Source organism: Anguilla anguilla, chromosome 4 (assembly GCF_013347855.1).
Source record: "Anguilla anguilla isolate fAngAng1 chromosome 4, fAngAng1.pri, whole genome shotgun sequence".
Classification (NCBI taxonomy): Eukaryota; Metazoa; Chordata; class Actinopteri; order Anguilliformes; family Anguillidae; genus Anguilla; species Anguilla anguilla.
The window spans coordinates 27,881,158-27,900,835 of record NC_049204.1 but is presented as its reverse complement, the minus strand read 5'-3'; the positions used below and the strand labels follow the sequence as shown (position 1 = coordinate 27,900,835).

Below are 19,678 nucleotides of genomic sequence, written 5' to 3'. Positions count from 1 at the left end.
TCAGATTTTAAAAAACTATGTTTGAATCCTTAGATATCTATGCAACCTGCCATGATACTTGCATATCAATCACTAGATATATAATTATGGATGTGCAATACCATATTTAGCATTCGATATAATATTTTATCATTAACACTTTCCTAAGAGCCATATACTGTAATTTGATTCAAAAGAAGATAATGTTGCATGTTTTGTGTAACACTGCACTGTTGTCTTGTGTAAAATATTAATGTGGAAAGAACTGTAGCCTGGGGATATATTTTGTGCCCACTGGCTGTTACCTCAACCTCCCAATAAATACTTGAATGTCACATCTTTATGTGCATGCCCATTGTGTCCAGAATACAAAGCACAGAATTATTTATTCTATTCTGACAACGAATTGCCCAATCAGATCTGCTCATGGAATGGATGGAGGACAGACCCTGCTTTCATTTAGCCTGAAATTACCTACCTGTCTGAATTAAGGCAGCCTAATTGAATGCACTTGCCAACACAGCCATGTTACAAAATGTTTTTAAAGGTGATGACCCACTAAATGGCATTAAATGACAACTGAGGACAACTGTGTCCAGTAGTCTGAATGTCAGAGAAAGTGAGAGTCTGTCGCTTACGATGAGAGTCAAGTAGAGATGCAAGCAGTTCTCCATCACAACCTGCCTGCATTTGAGGGAAAGAGTGAGTGTTTAGGTGTATGTGTGAGGGGGTGGTGGTAGGCAAGCTACATTCTAAATGTCCCTGGACACAGCTGCAAATAAATAAATTAACAGGATGTACCTACACTTCCAGGTACAACTTTAACCCAATACACAGAAAATAAATTCTGACAGATAAAGGATAAAAGTCTCTGCAGAAACAACATTTTCTTTCTTCTGAACCCAGTTATCTCACCTGGCTGTCTGCATTTTCCAAAGATATATTGAAATAATGAGGATTTTCCAAGTCAACTGCCTTCTTCATAAACACATTTTATATAGGTCATGGTTTCGTATTCCTTTGTGCTATCCAGGCTACTCGGCTACTCATTTCGAGAGCTATTCTCTTTTCAGCAAACAAGCACAAGTATTCAGTTGATACATGTGCAGCATTCTTCCTTCTACGGAGCTTATTGGTGGAGTCCTAATTACGGTCAATTAGTTCCATCTGGTGTCATTCTATATAACTCCCCTCTAAGAGAAGCTTGCTGCTTTTGTGTCTAATTCTCATTTCGCAAAGAGCCGGTAAGGTGCTTGGCATTTAAGAAAAGAAAAGAAAAGAAAAGACTTGGTAAGTCGGTATAGCTTAGAGCAAAGTTTTGAGCTAGCTGTTATACTGATACTTGGTTTCTGGTGACTTGATTCATGCTACTATCAGTCAGCCTCCTTTGTTTTGCTCCTATCTTACCTTACCTCAGAGTGAGGTTGAATTTTCTGTTCATTTATCTTCATTTTGTTTATTTCCTTTCCCTGTCTCTCACGACCTAGTGGTTGAACACCCCCACCCCCCCCCCCCCCCCCACCCCGGTTCAACTTAGAGCCCCTCTTATATTCTGAATTTGTTTGTGTGCAGTTGTATCCTCCCTCCCCAAACCATTACAATATATGTCCTGTATGATAATTACTACACAAAAATTGATAATTCATTTCAAATAGTTAACCATTTGTACTTGTTTTGTGTTGTATTCTGTCTCATACAAGGACTTTGAATCAATATTATCGCATGTTCTTCTTTTTTTTTTTTAAAGCTCTTGAATACCCTCTTTTTCAATTCTGCAAACAATTCAGCCTTCTCACTGATTGTATCTGCTCCCCCATTCAATTCTGTTCTATTTTTAGCTTGTCCATTGTGTATTCATGCATGCACTATTTCTCAGTTAAAATTAAAGAAACTTTGAGGTTGATTTCACACAAAAGACACATTATATATGGTGTTTTCATTGTGTTCATTATAAATAATGCATACATCTCAGAATTGAGTACAGGGCTGGCTTAGACTGGATTTCTGATCAAAGACACTCTTTAGGTAACCTACAGTATGTGCAGTATGGAAGATAACCACCTGTGAAGATGTCACTTCTTTGACAAGCAATATGCAGATGCATCACTGCCTGGATCTCAATGAGCTGCATGACATTCCCTTGATACCTCAGCTGCTGGGTGACTCAATATTCAGTGCATTCAGCCATGTAACATGTTATCGTTCCAAATCGCAGCATCTTTCATTGCAGAGTTCACTGGTTTTCCTTGCATTTATGGAATGGTTCAGTTTGCATGGAATGAAAACCTTCACTTATGCTTTCCATTGATCATCCTTGTGTGAAGAGCCAAGTCAACCAGGAAGCCCTGCAGACATTCAGGTTCAATTCAAGGGAAAAAAGGGCAGAAGATGCAGTGCTACATAAAGTAAACAGAAGCAGTTGTATCATTATAATTTCTGATATAACTGAAAAACAGAGGGTGGGTAGAGGTGGAGACTTATTTTTGAAATGAAAGCTTCTTTCTTGTTAGAAAGCAAAACACAAATAGATGGTACCCATTAAAAAAGAAACCACAACCTGAATGTGAATGTTTGTTAACCTTACACAACCCATTCATATATTCAATGCATACATCTCTTCATGTACAACCTTTTCTGTGCTGCAGTGATTATCACAATACCATGATGAATAAAACATTTTGTGTGTCATTCTGGGCTGATATTCTTTGAAGTTTAAAAACAGTTTGCAGGTTAGTTTAATGTGTGCAGATGTGACAGTGGTACGTCTGCAGCAGTTTCGAACTGAAGCCCTATCGAGCCATTGCAAATCAACAAGAGGTACAATAATCCAGCTTAGTAAAACACCATGGTCCCTTGGGAAGGGAACTAATTACTCTCTTTTTGTTTTTCGAGAGCTTAACTCCCTGTCTGTACTAGTCGTTCACATGCCAACTTACATCTTCGAACGTTACTACGCAAGAAAGCTTATTCGCTTTGGTGAGCATGTCATTGAGTTCATACTGGTGTCATAACACCAACACTTCATCTCTCCCTATGAGGCTAGAAAGTATATTATGACATTAAACTCCGTTCAGGGAAAGGGTGAAGATAAGTACATTTAATAACATTCCCATGCATTTCATTAATACAACTCCACCATCCATTATAAAGTGATGTCAAAATGGTGATCATATCACATTGTTCACTGTTCAGTAAATTAAAATGGAATGCATAAGATAAGTAATCACTACCTTGGCTGTTTACATGAAGATTACCATCAGATTGCTTAACTTTTAGAGCCAGACAGTAAAATATCCCTGCAAGCTTTTCAATAAATCTCTTGATGTATTTATTTGTGTGTCCAGGTGGCCGAGCTCAAATTGAATAATGTTTAACTAAACTCGTTCGCTAAATTCATTGCTACTAAAACGAACAATGATTCAATGTGAAGCAGACACTGCACTCGCAGCCATTAATGAAAATGCCTCCAACTTTCTGTCGGCAGGTTCCATGCCTCTTCACTGCCTGGCTGGGATATTCAGACTTCTGATGTAATTAACTGTCTGTGGAGAGGACCCAAGGCTCCAGGCTCCAGAATATTGTGGGGTAGCTAAAATAAACTTTGATACCAATGACAAAATGAGATTGGTGGTGTTGCATGGTCTATACAGCTTGATGAAAATGCCAATTTCAAAAGTTAGGTGGGGGCAATTGCCTTGGGGATAGGGGTAGGGGCACAAGGTGTGTTTAACCATAGACTACCGATCGCAGTTATATGAAGGGATTTAGTGTCAGTTGGGATTGGGGGAAGTGGCATTCACAACACTCATAATGTAGGATAACCTCCCCATTTAATGAAACGACTGTATATTGAAATTAATACATTAAGGATTTTTTAACACAATATGGTATATTAATTTTATACCTAATCAGTCATCTGTGTTTTCTGGCATTATCTTCATTAGGACTAATTTACCTCTTTTATAAAGAGCCTTTTTAAAACCTGAGGATTCATTAGATAGAGGTGCATGGCCTGACTCTAAAATAGATGAGAATCTTCTGCAAATGAGAAGCAAAATGGTGGCACCCATGCTCTGAACAAAGGTTTCCAGCATTAGAAATTAAGTAAGTGAATGCAGCTTTTTGTAAGCTTTACAGGTTTGTCAGCTTTTAAAATGCTAATTTACCAAGAAACAAGGGGAAGCTAAATGTGTATTGTTCATGGTCTTTTTATTGACTTTTGTTTATTGTAAATTGTCCAAAATAAATAAATAAATAAAGGTGAAGGTACAAAATGTGACAGAGCTACGTGCTGTGTAGCACTAATGCAGATGGCTATCAGACCAGATGGCGCTGAGTGAATCGCCTCTTCGCTTTCATCTGACAGAGTGTTCCGGAGGTAGCTGTCCTGCACCCAATCAAACCCTCCAAACCTGTCCATTCTAGGCCATGCAGATGGTCATGTGTCTTACATCAAAAAAAAAAACGAAAAAAGTACAGCTTCTGTCATGAGCCATTTTATCAGAAAAGGCTGCCATGGTTAAAGGCCAGAGCGAGTCATGGAGTGAGGTGAGCACCTCTTTGCAAGTTGATTAAAATCTTTTTGTAGTATACTGTAAACTTTTTGGTAGTTTTGCCTTGAAAGGAAATCAGGGCCAGATAAATTTGCTTTGGGCTTTACATTTTCAACTCTAAGCAGCAACACAATGTTATTTTCCTGTAACTAGGATGCCATAGGCTTGTTTAATGCCATGCTTAAACAAGCAAACCTGCATACGTACTATACATTATAGGGCATTTTTATTTACTGTTACAATTATTTTGCACTTTTGATCCTAAAGACTAGTTGGTATAAATGTGACATCGGACTGCGTGTACCCTGGTTTTATTTGTATCCAGCTCGATTAAGTTATGAATGTAATTTAATGAATAATAAACAGATAACAACTTCTGAAAGCTGTTTGAAGTTAAATTTCCTAGTTCTAGACTAAATATTTTCTGAATAAGTTAGCAAAATCACGAAAGCTGAGCTTTTATGGAACTCTCCCCTACTCTAACACGCTGATGATGTCTCCTCCTATGAATAGATATGCTGATCTTGTGCTGGAACAAAGTTAACACCCGCTTTTCACAGACATTAAAAAACAGGGGTAATTACCTTTGCCGCAATGACCACCAGCCATGATAAATCAGCTGTTGCTGGTCATGTGCATAAATTTCCATTTTCTCCTCCTCCTTTTGCGTCCTAACATCAGAATGCTCTAAAATACATATGCATTAACCCAAACATGCAATTTTTTGGAATTCTACTTTTCTGTCGCTTTACCAGCGCAAACCTCCAATGTGTTATTTCAGTAAATATGGAAAAAATGCTGTTTGTCTCGTAAGTGTCTATAAAAGCCCCACAAATGCTTAGCAAATATAGCCTCATATGTTATCACTCTGTAAATGTATACCTGAGCATAAATTAATAAATGACATGAAAGGAAATCACATTGATGAAATCACTGGTTATACAAAAAAGTATTATTTTTTGTTCCTATTGGGGTCATCTAATGACGCTATTAATCATAAACAAGGAATAACAATATTTATGCTGGATAATAACACTAAAGTTTTCACACAAATTGTCACACTAAAGAAAATGTGGTTCATATAATTTTGACTGATGTATCCATTTTTCATGGAAATAATGATTTGAGATAATTTCTCTCTCTAAATTTGGACTGATTTGGCATTAGAATGGATCTTAGACACTTGCATCTGTGTATCACTTTTAACCAGTGGATCCTGACCGTTGCTTCTATGTCAAATAATGAGGTTGTCTCCTTTGTAAAGTGCTCTCTGTACACTAATTAAATCAATAATTATTCTTGCTTCTGGGTGTTTTCATTTCCAGAGAAACAGACAATAGTAGGGATGGGCTGTCTTCTGTCATAGCACTCTTACCAATGCTGCAAAACATCTTGAGATGATGATCAAGATAGCAACTTAGTGAAAAGTCAGCCTCATTGAGGGCAATACCGTAAACACATTACAGCACAAACCTTGAAATCTATAAATACATCTATAGACAAATCATATTTATAAACAAACCTTAAAATATCTAGATAAAAAACCTAGAAACTAGCATCATTGTAACATTGTATAGAAATATAATTACAGTACATTTTTCAAAAAATTTTATTTTTTGCAGAATGCTTGAATTATGTACAAGCTTTTAATAATTTGAAATGTACAGGAGTACCCGAAAATCACAAATACTGGGCATTGGGCAAACTAATTCTCCTTTCAAGGGAATGTATGTGCAGCACAGAATGAAAGGAGAGGGCTATATAGTCTCTTTACATCTGCACGTCCTTCTTAAGGAAAGGATATTCCCTAAATTAATGGATTATTCCTGGTTTTACGTATGTCCATTAAATGTAGGTTGCCTGGCAATAGCTTGTTATCGTTATTCTAAATAGAGACCATTCCTGACCAAATAACAGCACCCGCTAACAAAATGAATAATCTTATTGAATATAGACATCTTATATAACAGGGGTGTATGATTCCACTTCAGTTATAAAGTGGTTGAATCATTCTCTGGAACCCAAGGACCTATGACCACAGTCATTTTTTTTGTTCCATGGGTCTTTGCAAATCTATAAATACTCACTGTTGAGGCACTAATGCTATGTTGTTTATTATTACACGTTCATTCCTTTTTGTTAGGGAATTAAGTGAAAAATAATGATTCACTAGGTTTATGTTTTGGTCAGATTTGCTGCTGTTGTGATAATGTACATTTATGCGGTTGAAGGTCAGCCTCAGTATCTGTAAAAGTAGATTCAGAAACACACAATGAGGCTGCCACACAAAATGAGATTAGCTTCATCTGTAGCCACATGTTTCAAAACCCCATCCACATCTGGTGTTTATCACTTTTCTTCATTTGTGATTTATCCTACCCTTACCAAGCCATGTACTGTAACATGGAAAAACTTTTCTTACATCTCAAAACTAAGTGAAAAGGTTGTTTGTTTTTACGTAAATTTATAATGCACTGTACTTTTGAGGTACAATAAGGTCATCTATGCTTTCAGTTGGGATATATCCTCACAACAAGAAATATTTAGCTGGGTTGGGCAAAGCCATTAGTCCATGTCCATGTGTCCAATCTAATTCAGTAAATAAAGCTTTTTAAAGCAGATAAGGAGGCTTGTCCTTGCCAGTTGAAATTACCCTCCAAACAAGAAGACATCCTGCAAAAACTATTAATCCATTAAAAGCAATCATGTATTTTACTATTTGCTTCTAGCTGTCTGCTGATAATGGGAATATGACGATAAAGGAAATGTTTTTAATATTTTTCTCAATTTTATATTAAATGTTTGTTTTGTTTATTGGTTGAAGTAAAATTTATGTTAAAACATCAACATTTGCAGGGCATCAACCCAAGAATCTGAGATATTTATATAGGGAAGAAGCAGTGAAGGAAACCATTACAAGATGTAGATCAAAATGAGAACAAATAATTTATGATATGCATTATTTTTTCACTGGTACTTATCAATCTTAGAAGTTAATGACTTTTACGGTGTAAATCATGTGTAATATTTCTATGAAAAGAATACTGAATTATCAGTGTTTTGTTTTACTTCCTGCTTGATTACCAAGGTGTCATGAAATGTGATGTCTTCTATGGTACACTTCTCAAGCTATTAATTATATGGTTTTGTTTCGCTTGACTGGAAACAGTGTGCTGCTAGGTCACATTCTACTTGTTGGACATGTGGAAATATGAGAATAATTCCAACTATATTGAATATTACCTCAAAATCAAAATATAGCAAAGATTAAATTAACATTTGTCTTTAGCCTTTAGTAACAAATAAATGCATATTGTTTTTTATTAAACAATGTGCATGAAGTGCAAGCATGGGAAGTGATGATTGTGTGATTGTACACTAAATCAGCAGATTGGTCCAAAAAAAAAATTATGACACATGGGAGAGGTACATTTCATATAAGAGCTTTATTTATTTATTCAGTATTAAAATTGTTGGCTTGGAAAATAATATAAAATGGCTTCTTACTGCAACCTGACCTGGGAAGATTAGAGAGAAGACACAACTGTACTTGAGACTGGAATAGGAGAGACATCAGAATTTACTGTATATTGTGCAAATGTGCAAAGAAGGACCACAAACAGCAAGCAGATATATTTTTATAGCTACCTGCTGTGTTCATGTGTTCATGATTACTTAAGGAATTGAAGCTATTAGTCACTACTTTGCTTGAGATTGTGTCATTTCCATTATAAATGACACTGCCTCATAGTAGGCTCAGGAAACAATGAAGAAAGAATATGTAGATAATGTCAGCAAGCAAATACAATTTTTAAAGCTATTTATATTCTAGATTAAGAAGGGCTGAAAAACATGTATGATTTTTTGATACATTTCTGTAGTATCTGTGTGCAATGAGGCTTAAATCGAGGCTTCAGAGATGCCTTGACTAGACTTCTGCAGTGAACGAAACGTGAAGTACACTGGTGACATCTGGTGGCAGGTGGAAAAACAAGTTGTTTAGCAGTTTTCTCTTCCTCTTTTTTCTGTGGTCCCTGTCATAAAAGGATGGAAAGGCAGTGCTGGATAGAAGTATTTGATTACCAGAGACGAATGCAGATGTTTACAGTTACAGCTGCAATACACACTATCCAGAAAAAGTCCCGTGTTCTCTATATCCCATTTGGAATCCCTTGATCCTGACCCATCACTGCAACATTCTTCTATCAGTTTAGGAGGGTTGGCAGTGCTTCATTTTCACTCTGCAGTCTTCCTGCTGAGATGTGCTGCCATTGCAATAGAGGACTTGTACCATTTGAAATGCACATCTGGGGCAGGCAGACCTTGACTAACCATTTTATCTGTCCTGTGTAGCATAGCACATTTTTCCCTGTTATTGCTAAACAGCATAATCACTTAAATGTGAAAACTGAATAGAAGGATAGTCCTCTTCATACGCAACAGTGACCAGTCTTGTTGGTGGTGTGCCTGCTGCTGGGACATAATGACTGCATAGCATTGGGCTGTAGCACTCACTACAGAGGATAACGAGCACTTGCATGTATTTTCCAGGATTTACAGAGGGTGCTGCAGTAATGAGACAGGCTTGCAAATATTTTTGCTTGTTTCTAATTGGAAGAAAACAGAACATTGGTTTAGAAAATCTATAAATCATACAAAACTGTCATTTTTGTTTGTTTTGAACATTCATTGATTCGTTTTGTGTATTCAAATCCAGAGCCTCACCAAGGACATGTAATTCTTTTTGTTTTCTCATTTTTTAATTCTTTATTACCAGCTGTTCACATTAAATTCTGGAACATGGGAAATAATAAAAAAAATTTAATTGTGATTAAAACTTGCTTTCCCTGAAACTTTTGACATCATTTGATTTTCATCAAATTATTATGGAAAGGATACCTCACATTGTACTTTTATTTTACATAAAATACAAGGAAACAAACCATAGGTCAATCCCATTTGCAATGGTACAAGATTAATACTTACCTTCAGTGTTATTTACACTGAAACCAGCCTCAGTTGAAAAGGTCTGGCTACCAAAGTCGATGGTGAGCTACCATGATGCGCTTAAAATTTTATTAACGTGTGAAATGGTAATTTCACACATTAACAAAATACCAAGACCTTTAGAATTTGATCTCTGCATTGATTGTATTTTTTCTTTTTTGAGGCCTTTTGGCCCTACCCTGATGGCAGGTGCGGTGTATCCATATGAGCAGCCATGGATAGCCCCCTCAGTACCCAAACATAGACACTATCATACAGTAAGCCTATATGTTGACAAATAACAATGGGTAGCCTATCATTTGCATTTTTTTTTTTTTTTTTAAACAAATATATATTTTTAAATCAGAGTTAAGGTATCTTTAAAATGGACTTGCTTTTTTAAATTTTGTTCTTAGTGTGACACTCGGGTTACTTCTTCCATGGATGCTTGGACCACTTTTTAGCTGACGTGTCTCAGGTAAGCTCGTGAACTGTACAAAACTTTAGGTGCAGCTTGCAAATTCTTAAAGATTTAGTTTATATCTGATATTTAGCAGCTAAACCTAGCTAGTTTACAAGTCCAAGAAAGATTCTGTTTCAGTAAAGTTAGTATTAACTTTGTACCCGGTACTTTGCAAGTAGTCTACTGATTCCAAACAAATTTCGGTATTTCTAATGAAGACTATTTACAATTAATCAGTAGAGAATATAAATTGGTGAATAATGATGCAAGGATGGTTACTGTGGATAATAACAATGGGCCTCATTCACCAACCGTTCTTAAGAAGAATTTTCTTCTTAAAACCCACTTACGCAGCTCTCACAAAGATTCTGACATTTACCAATGTTTTCTTATTTGGGATTTGTTCTTAGGTAAGAACAGAATCTACGCACACTCAAGAGCACACTTACGTACATTTGAGTGCTGACATGTTTCTGCAAAATAATTGGTTATTGCGTTTTCTTCAATTCTACAGTTGTATAATAATATAGGATTTAAATTACAATAATATTTTTATCATTTATAATATTTTTTTAATTATTATTTTCATTATTTTACCAAGCATTAAGGTGCCAGGTTCCGCCTCAGAGGGTGGTTGCCTCAGCGGCAGTAAATGATAAAAATCAAACCATTGTAGTGACCTTTTATTTTTGGGGGTTTCAGTTATGCAATGTTTGGTATACTGCAAAAGAAAATGTTTAAATTTTGAATACAAACTAAGCACTTAAGTAACACTTTTTAAACACATGGACATGTTGAAGAAGAGAACGTCACTAGGGGGGTGACACCAAAATGACTGGCAATAAATTTTTTGTGCAGTGTTTTGTGCAGCGACGGGTTTACTCCGGTTGATTTAATTAGCGGTATTAATGTGACGAGAAGCGATTTGCCGTTTGAATGCATAACACGCAATTCCTTGCGCCCACTCCCACCAGTATTTTATTTATTTATTTTTTTTGTCTCAGATTTGACATCAAACCATTTTTTCACTTCATCAGTTGTGCGCCCTTCTCCGGATACAGCGTTCACTGAACGAGCAATATCATCCCATGCATCTTTTTGTGTTTATATCCACTACTGACGCTACTATCGTTTGCTGTTCACTTCCCGCAGCAAAACCTCCACTTCAGAACTACTTAAGTTTTTCTTACGTTTGGAGTCCGGTGCTCCACCATCTTTAGATTTTCGTTTAGGCATTATTGACTTCGTTCGCTCTCAACTTTTCTTTTCGATTTGTGTGTGTGCACGCAGCCCTGCAGTCTCGTGCCCTTTTATGGGGATTGGCGGGGCGTTTACCTATACTAATTAGGAACAACTGGCACGCGCTTTACGCTTACGAGGACAATGGGATTCATCATTTTAAGAACACATGTGCGAACAATTCTGCGGTTTAAGAACACGTCGTGAATCTGACCTGGACTTTTCCTAGGAATTTTCTCAAGAACAAATTTAAGAAAAAACTTAGGAAGATATTGGTGAATGAGACCCATTGTCCTTAAGGCTCTGTCATTCTGAAAACTTAAGTTGTGTTGCTATTCTTTTGTAGTTAATCCTATTATTTATCCTACTATTAATTTTATGCAGGGGCATAAAACAGAGGCACTGAATTCACCAGAACCCCTGTCTAAAAATCTAGATGAGGAGAACACGGATGTAGTGAAAATGACATCCATCTGAATGAACTCAGGGCTCAAAATGGCATCCACTCTCAGTGAAAGCCCCTGCTGGTGGTTCTGGTGCCTTTTCTGCTCAGCCCAAACTAAAAAAGTATACTACATGATTAAAGACAGGCTTTAAGCATTAGGTTATCAACACATCATTGCACACTGACAATGTACTAATAGCACTGTCCCTCAGGCCAGCAGGACCAGATGTTTTCTTATCAGATTAGCTCAGTGCATTGTCCTAGGCTATGGCACAGAGGGAGGAGGGTAGTTCAGCCTAGTCTGTGAATGTATGGTTTAAGTTAGCCCATAGGTTGTTCACTGGTGGACTTGGATTGTGTAAAAGTTGGATGGAGCTGCCCCTCCTTCGCACTCAGTTCACGGACCGCTCTTGCCTGTTTCCTTGCCCTGATTTCACGGGATCACTCCAGCCCTGTCCCTCACTCCTTGGTCAAAGACTGCTGCAGCCCAGGATCATGCCCATGCCTTAATTCAGCCTAGAACTCCAAATGTATCCCCCTGCCCCACAAAACTCCACTAAATTGCACTATACAATGTATTCTTCTACTACCCGTGTTAGTTTATTACCTCAACTGTAACCTGCTCAACCCATTTTATCTGGTTTATTTACTACAAACCAGGCTGGCCAGTAGAGGATAGGCTCCTCCTATATAGCTGGGTTTCTCCCATAATTTCTTCCCATCGGGCAGTTTTTTCTCACCTCCATTTGAGGGTTTTTCTCCCCACTGGGAGTTTTTTATTTTACCTCATGTGCTTGCTAGCCAGATTTTTGCCTGGTTATGCCTGGTGTTTGTTCAGTTTTTGCTCTTGCTCTTGCTCTGTTTTTGCACTTTTCTGCCATTCAGTAAAGTGTGTTTGTGACAGTTTTCTGAAAAAGTGCTATACAAATAAAATTGATTTGATTTGACTGAAAGGACTGTATATCTTGGCGAAATGCTACCAAAAACAAAAATTACACTCAATCAATTTCAAACAGACAATCAAAATGATCATTGTCAGCAGCTCCATCTTTGTTGGGGCTATGGGGCGACATAGCTCAGGAGGTAAGACCGATTGTCTGGCAGTCGGAGGGTTGCCGGTTCAAACCCCGCCCTGGGCATGTCGAAGTGTCCTTGAGCAAGACCCCTAACTCCTAACTGCTCTGGCGGATGAGAGGCATCAATTGTAAAGCGCTTTGGATAAAAGCGCTATATAAATGCAGTCCATTTACCATTTACCATTGTTATTGTGTTGTATCCTATCTGTCCAAACTTTGTTGGGTTGGAATGATGTTAAAAATTAACTTATCAACTTCCTGCTGATTGCAAACATTGACAGTTTATGATGGATAGCTTGCACTCATTTATAACGTAAATACAGCTAGATAGGCTAGCTCACAAAAGAAAGGTTCCAAAAAAGTTGCAATATGACTTCTAACGCTATATATTTTCTATAGCTTTGCAAATATGAACATGAAATAAAAGTACCAGAAACACGAGATGCACTTAGTACATTAAATTGTTGATGATCAAGTTTGCTGCATGTGATAGCATACCAAGGTGATACACTTTTTCCCCAGGTTGTGGGGGCATCCTCATTTATTTACAAACATGTAGTGGGTCTATTAGCCAGCCAGGCCAGCCCATTTACCTCAGGCTCGCAGCCAAATACTGCTTGAATGGTGTTTTCTCTAAAGGTCTGCAAGACTTACCTAGAATAACAGTGAATGATGTTCACCAATCCATTCAACGACAATTAAATCAATCTTATTTGGTTTGGTCAAAACTAATAAATAACTAACTAAATAAAATAGGGAGATGGTGATTCATGGGGGTGCATTGGCAGCCCCTGGCGCCTATGACCGCACACCCCTGACTGTGAGTCCCTCAGGTGCTATGGGAGAAGGTTTTGGCTGAAATTTTATATGATTGCATAACTTTAATAAATATTCAGTTCACCTTGACCCCTTTTTGCTTTGTTTTTTCTTTGATGCTGCAGAACATTCATGAATTTCCAGAAAAGTATATCCCAGTGGTTTTAAGCACTTAAAACTGGACTGTCTATAACAGAGGAAATGTTTGTTATAGTTTAAAATCTGTGAAAGTAATGATGAAACTCAACAGTCTGACATAGATGAATCACAGATAGAAATACAGAACTTTTGTCCTTTGAAAGAATAAGAGTTAACTCCACTGTGATCTGGTTGAAGGCCAACAGTCATCAATAAATGCTGTGACAAAAGTGTGGTGCTGTTTTTTGTGTGAGCTCTGACACATTAGCAAATTGAAGGCAGAAATTACGCTATATGTCCCTAGTAACCTTCTGTAACATTAGGTACACAAAATGGAAGGAAGTTCAAATCAACTGTGCAAACATTGATGCATGAATCAAAGAGAACATAAAAATATAACTTAAACATTAAAATAATTTGATCCAGAGCTATTGATAATGTACATTAGAGAAAACAAACTAGAAAAAATATTCAACCCAGACAATATATACATCCTTGCACACAAGCTCAACAATATGCAAATAAATAGCCATGTACAATTCTCAATGCACCAATCCATAACTGTGAATTTAGGCCCACATCACTGCAGGTGATTGCACCTTAAAAAGACAAAATGTATTTCAACGGGTGTCTTTCTTTCATTTTAGTTACATATGATTAAGATTTATTTGGAAATCCCTGTTATGCTCTTAAGTCTGATAAGAAAAAACACTGAACAGAAGGCAAACATCAATAATGCAATACTGCAATTGTCATTTTATTTTGAACATATGAGGTAAAACATCTGGTGGAGCAAATGCAATGTGAATTCACACAAGCACTTTGTCATTTACCTAGTGCAATCAAGCAAATGACAAACAATATTAATATTGACATGCAGAATGATATGTATCTGGATAACTGGATTTTACTGAAACAATGGCAGTGGAATAATAATGATGGGTGGGATAAATTTCACACATAAATGAAAGTGCCTATGTAGGAAACATGGAATAGTGTTTGCAGTGCAGCATTTTTACTGGATGCTCCACCTACAAGCAGATGTTCGAGACCAAGGAATGACTTCACTTTATTATTATTTTTAGTGTTGGGAGTGCACGAACATCTATGTCACCATGTGCTTCTGCTTGTGTGTGTTTTATGTGCTGTTTACCATTACACTGTTCATCTTTTTGGGAAAATATTATCCTTTACCTATTTCCTATCCATTCACTGAATTCCTGTATTTGATGGCTTCAAATAGCTTAAAGGAACAGGTTGGATGTGATCAAATCTGGTACTAAACCACAAGCCTTTGATGTAAAGCATCACTACACATTATTACAATTAAGAAGCAAAAAATTTCTGGATTTCATGGAATCACAGACTCAGTCAAAGCTTCTGCTGACTGTGTACATAGCATTGAAGATCACATTGTTCACATATAATTCACACTGCCAGAAAACACTATTTCAGCATCCTATTTTACAGTATTATTCCATATAACCTTCATTTTTGTGTTCCTTGAACTATTTTAAAAGAATACTGGTTCTGGACAGTATGAGTTGTGTCCAGGTATCCATCCAACATGTATCCATCAATGTTACAAATCTAAGCATGTACTGTGAGTAACAGACACACAAAATGAAGAGCATGCTGAAACTCAAGAAGATGAAAATTACAGCTGAAAAACATTCCAAAAGAACATTGTTTGGTTCTTACATCATTTACAACATTACTTTTTAGATGAACATATGCACAATTCATATTCATCTCTCATTTTTGATAGTTCTGCTGTTTACAGATGCATAACAAACACAACACTACTAAGCACTACATCTATGGGTAAAGAATTTGATCATTTTGACAAAATTCTAAAGGGAGAATTTAAAGGGATTTAAAGGGAGATGACTCGGACCAAACTGATTCTTGGGTTTTTTAAATGGAAATCTTACTATGAATAAATTCTTAATATGAGAAAAAGGTAGAGTTACACACCGCTGGAAAATAAGACTGATTTAGTTACATGTTTCAACTTGCTTAAATACAGATGAACTATAGCATTAGCACTGTAAATGCAGGATAAGGGTGCCCTTTAATGGGTTCCCAATTACTCACTTATGAATATGGAACTAATTTGTTTGGAAGCACAGGCCAATACCATCTGGATGGCAAAAACTCCAAAGGATCATACATCATTTATTGCACTTTCACTGAACTGAACAGAATGTTTTCTGGCTTCATAGCAATACTCTTATAGTAGTGCTATGATGGCCCACCCATTGCCTCCCCACTGCCCATCAAATTCAGAACCTTAAGGTGAATCTGTGAAATGTACTGCAAAAAGGATAACAACCTGATACATTCAAATTCTTGTTATTTTGCGACATCATGCATACCATACTCTGCACGCCATATCAGACCCTCCCCATTGAATTGTCATGAATAGCACATTTAATTTTAACTGTGTGCATGCCCCATATTCTTAGAAATGCCATGATTAATTTAAATGTAATGGTTCATACACTGGAGTGCAGGACACATGAGGGCTTTTAAGGAGAAAGGCTTCTGACCCACTGACCCCAATCTGAGCTTTCTGGTGAGTATAGTATAAACAGGAAAGATGTATGCCTATCTTCTACATTTTTGATATTTTAACTGCTAACTGTATGCCTTTTATAAGGATATACTGGTTGATCATAAATGCTTTTGATTGTATGTGTATCTACTTTCCAGATCAAAGCTAATATTTGTGTACAGATATTTCATTAGTGCTGCAAAGATTTCCGCAACTCTGGACTGACAGTAAAATATTTATAAGCATTTTGTCTAGCACCTGAATCCAGTAAAAGTAATACATTTCTTCATGGGAATTGAAGAAGCGGAGATTTTGAAGACTGGCCAACACTTTGCTGTAGTGTCCTGTCCCATCAGGATATATGCATGTTAGCTTCTTGTTGTGAGGACTATATTTTATGTTTTTTTCTTCTTCTTTTTCTTCCTTTGTTAGTAACAGTGAGGAGAGGCAAAGATATTTGGAAATAAGGTGTCTATAGCACTAAGTTATACAGGCTATATACAAAATATTGTATGACATTTAAACAAGTACATTTTTAAAAAGTATACACACATTTTGTATGCATAGTTTAATACTCAGAATGTGCATTCATATTTTGAATAAGTTTTCTTAGATTTATTTTGTGTTATATATTTTAATTTGGTTTGAAACATGTTTTAAAAATGTATGCATTTTAATATCATTTAGGCCACCTGCAAAAACTTAAGGTATAGAAGAATCCACTTAATAGTGCAGATTTGTTGAATAACAAACAAAAGTAATAACTTTTTTTTTCAGTTTCAACCTGCAATAACACAACAAGGATGGGTTTTACTCAAAAATAATCCTAGAAATTACTTTCCTCAGAATAGCCTCCTTTGGCTTCAATTACAATGAAACAAAGTATCAGAAGTCTTTCCAGTCATTCTGCAAAATGGGAAGTGGAGGGGTGGGAGGGAGGTGGGTGGATAGTTAAATCTTGTAAACTGAAATCTTATCTACAGTCATGTTTTAAGATAAACATTTACCTTAAATTTACTATCCACGACTTGATAGGATAGACTTTCAAAAATGTGTTTTATTGTAATTAAAGCCAAAGGAGAATATTTTGTGGAAAGTCGTGTTTAAGATTATTTTTTAAGAAAAGTTCCTTTTTTGTATTCAATAAATTAACTGAAGTCTTCTCTAACTGAAGGTCTTTTTTTAATCACATGTGCGCTAATACATACTCTATACCCACACACTTTGGAAAAGAACAAGTTGCCTGCCACAATGCTCTCGTACACCGCTAGGTGCTGACCACCGCTTCTCTCGGTTGAAAGGTCTAATGAATGAGGAAAACGAAATCTTTACCCCCTCCTACAAATCTATGATGTAACTCTGTTCCAATGAAAGCAGGTGGAATTCCCAGATTCAACCAATCACGCTTTGTTCCCGAATTGTCCAAGTCAGAGAGTGAGTGTATCCAGTCATGGCGCTGCTGAAAACTAAGAAGGGGGAAGCGAGGAAAAACGAATTTTAAATGTTGTTATTCAGGCTAGGAATCCAGCCTGCAAAAGCTCCGTACTCGTGAACGTGTGCCACCGTTGGGATTATTTCTGCAAATTAACCGACGTGGATACCGAAGCTTAACAGTGCATCGAACTGAGAGGCGAATGCATACTTGCGAGCTTCAAAGTTACTACTAGCCATCCAGTGGATGGAAGCACCGTGACCTTTTGGCGTAAACACACTGGAGTTAAAAAGTTGAAAGTCGGTTTTTGTTGCGAATATGGTTTAACTGAAGTTAATTACATATTTAATTTACTTGTCCGTCAGAGATTGATCATCGCGGCAATCATGCCGGGGAAAACAAAATACAATTTAGTTGATGATGGTCATGATTTGCGAATTCCCTTACACAACGAGGAAGCATTCCAACATGGGATCAATTTCGAAGCGAAGGTGAGTATCGATCTGTTGGCTAGGTGGACAGCTAGCTCGACTCCTAGGAGTTGCACTACCTGTCGGAAATCATCAGAATGACACTGTACGAGCGTCTGAACAAGTTTTACAAAGTAAAGCGTTCATTTAATTAAAAAAGGAAAAATTACATATAAATTGTCATGGTACACGAATCTATGGGTACCAGTTCACGTTACTGTTCATTACTTTTTTCAAATAACTATTTGCCGAATTGTACGGGGACAGATGTGAATATCGATAGGCTACTTGAGGAATCCAAGAATAAGCTTGTATTTTAACGTGAAAATATATTAAGTAGTCAACATAAAGGTGTATTGAGCTGAACTAAACTACTATCTGAGCTTGTCAAGCAGTTTGCTTTGTAGAATTGTAGAATCATGACACATGAATGTTACATTTGATCGTAAAGCTAATGTTTTTTTTCTTTTTTATCAATAGTATATTGGTAGTCTGGACGTGGCCCGACCGAATAGTCGAGTGGAGATAGTTGCTGCCATGAGACGAATACGGGTGAGTTTTACTCCAAGATTCCAAAGCCTGCTGCAGTGCACGTTACTCACAGCGCAAGTCTTGATTTGCCGCTTTTGTGCTTTATTTGCGACTAAAGCGAACGCTTCTACTCCAGCTATTGGTGTTTTCGAATGTATCACTTTCTGGAAATCATGAACGGTATTAATTATTACTAGGTAGGTAGGAAAATGTAAAAGCATTGAATTGGAGCAAACTACGCATGTATTCAAGACTAACTTTTGTACGGCTGTTATTGAAATTAGAATTGAAACTATTTTAAATAGTAGCCTATCAGATTTTGTATAAGACAATGCTTTGAGGCTCTGCTCGCCAAAGTAGCTACTCCTGGTCCAGCTTTTGTTCTGTACAGCTGAAACATTAGCTGAACATAGACGTTACGGGCATGTAGCAGACGCTCTTATTTATTTATTTTGTACATACCATGTAGCCTATCCATTCATGCAGCTGGATACATACTGAAGGTTAACTACCTAACGGTAGTGACCTACCTGGGAATTGAACCTGCGCCCAAGGTTGCCAGGACAGTTCCTAACCATCTTGCTCTTTGTAACCACTTTCAGGAGTAACTATTTTATAAAGTGACTTATTGATTTACTTATGTCCGAAATCTAATGTATTTTAGACAGACTTATTTAAAGCAGCGTTTCCCAACCTTTTCCCTTCCACGGCACACTTTCTAAATTTACAGAATCTCATGGCACACCACTCTCAAAAGCATAAAAAATAAACACCCTGCAGCCCCCCTCCACACGAAGTACTGACGTTGATGTAACGTGCCAACAGTAGGTCTAAATGTTCTTTTGGGGTTTTAATTAAGCGATATGCATTTTAATTACCTTTATTTTGTGTTTGTGAATGGGATTTGTTCATTTAAGTTTTTTTTTAAATTTTATTCATTTGAAAATTAAAATTTTTTAAAAGGATTTTTCACAGGGCACACCTGACCTTCCC

At 36.9% G+C, this 19,678-nt stretch overlaps 1 protein-coding gene across 2 annotated transcripts in view; it reads left to right on the top strand.

The window, feature by feature from the left end:
* The first annotated feature begins 17,649 nt into the window (after positions 1 to 17,649).
* The window catches only part of nos1apa (nitric oxide synthase 1 (neuronal) adaptor protein a), a 93,913-nt gene continuing 91,884 nt past the window's right edge, over positions 17,650 to 19,678 (top strand). For both annotated transcript variants that reach the window (XM_035414918.1, XM_035414919.1), the window contains exons 1-2: positions 17,650 to 18,175; positions 18,635 to 18,706. In XM_035414918.1, the coding sequence (XP_035270809.1) occupies positions 18,071 to 18,175; positions 18,635 to 18,706 (177 nt within the window). In that variant the 5' untranslated portion in view covers positions 17,650 to 18,070. The remainder of the gene's footprint in view (positions 18,176 to 18,634; positions 18,707 to 19,678) is intronic.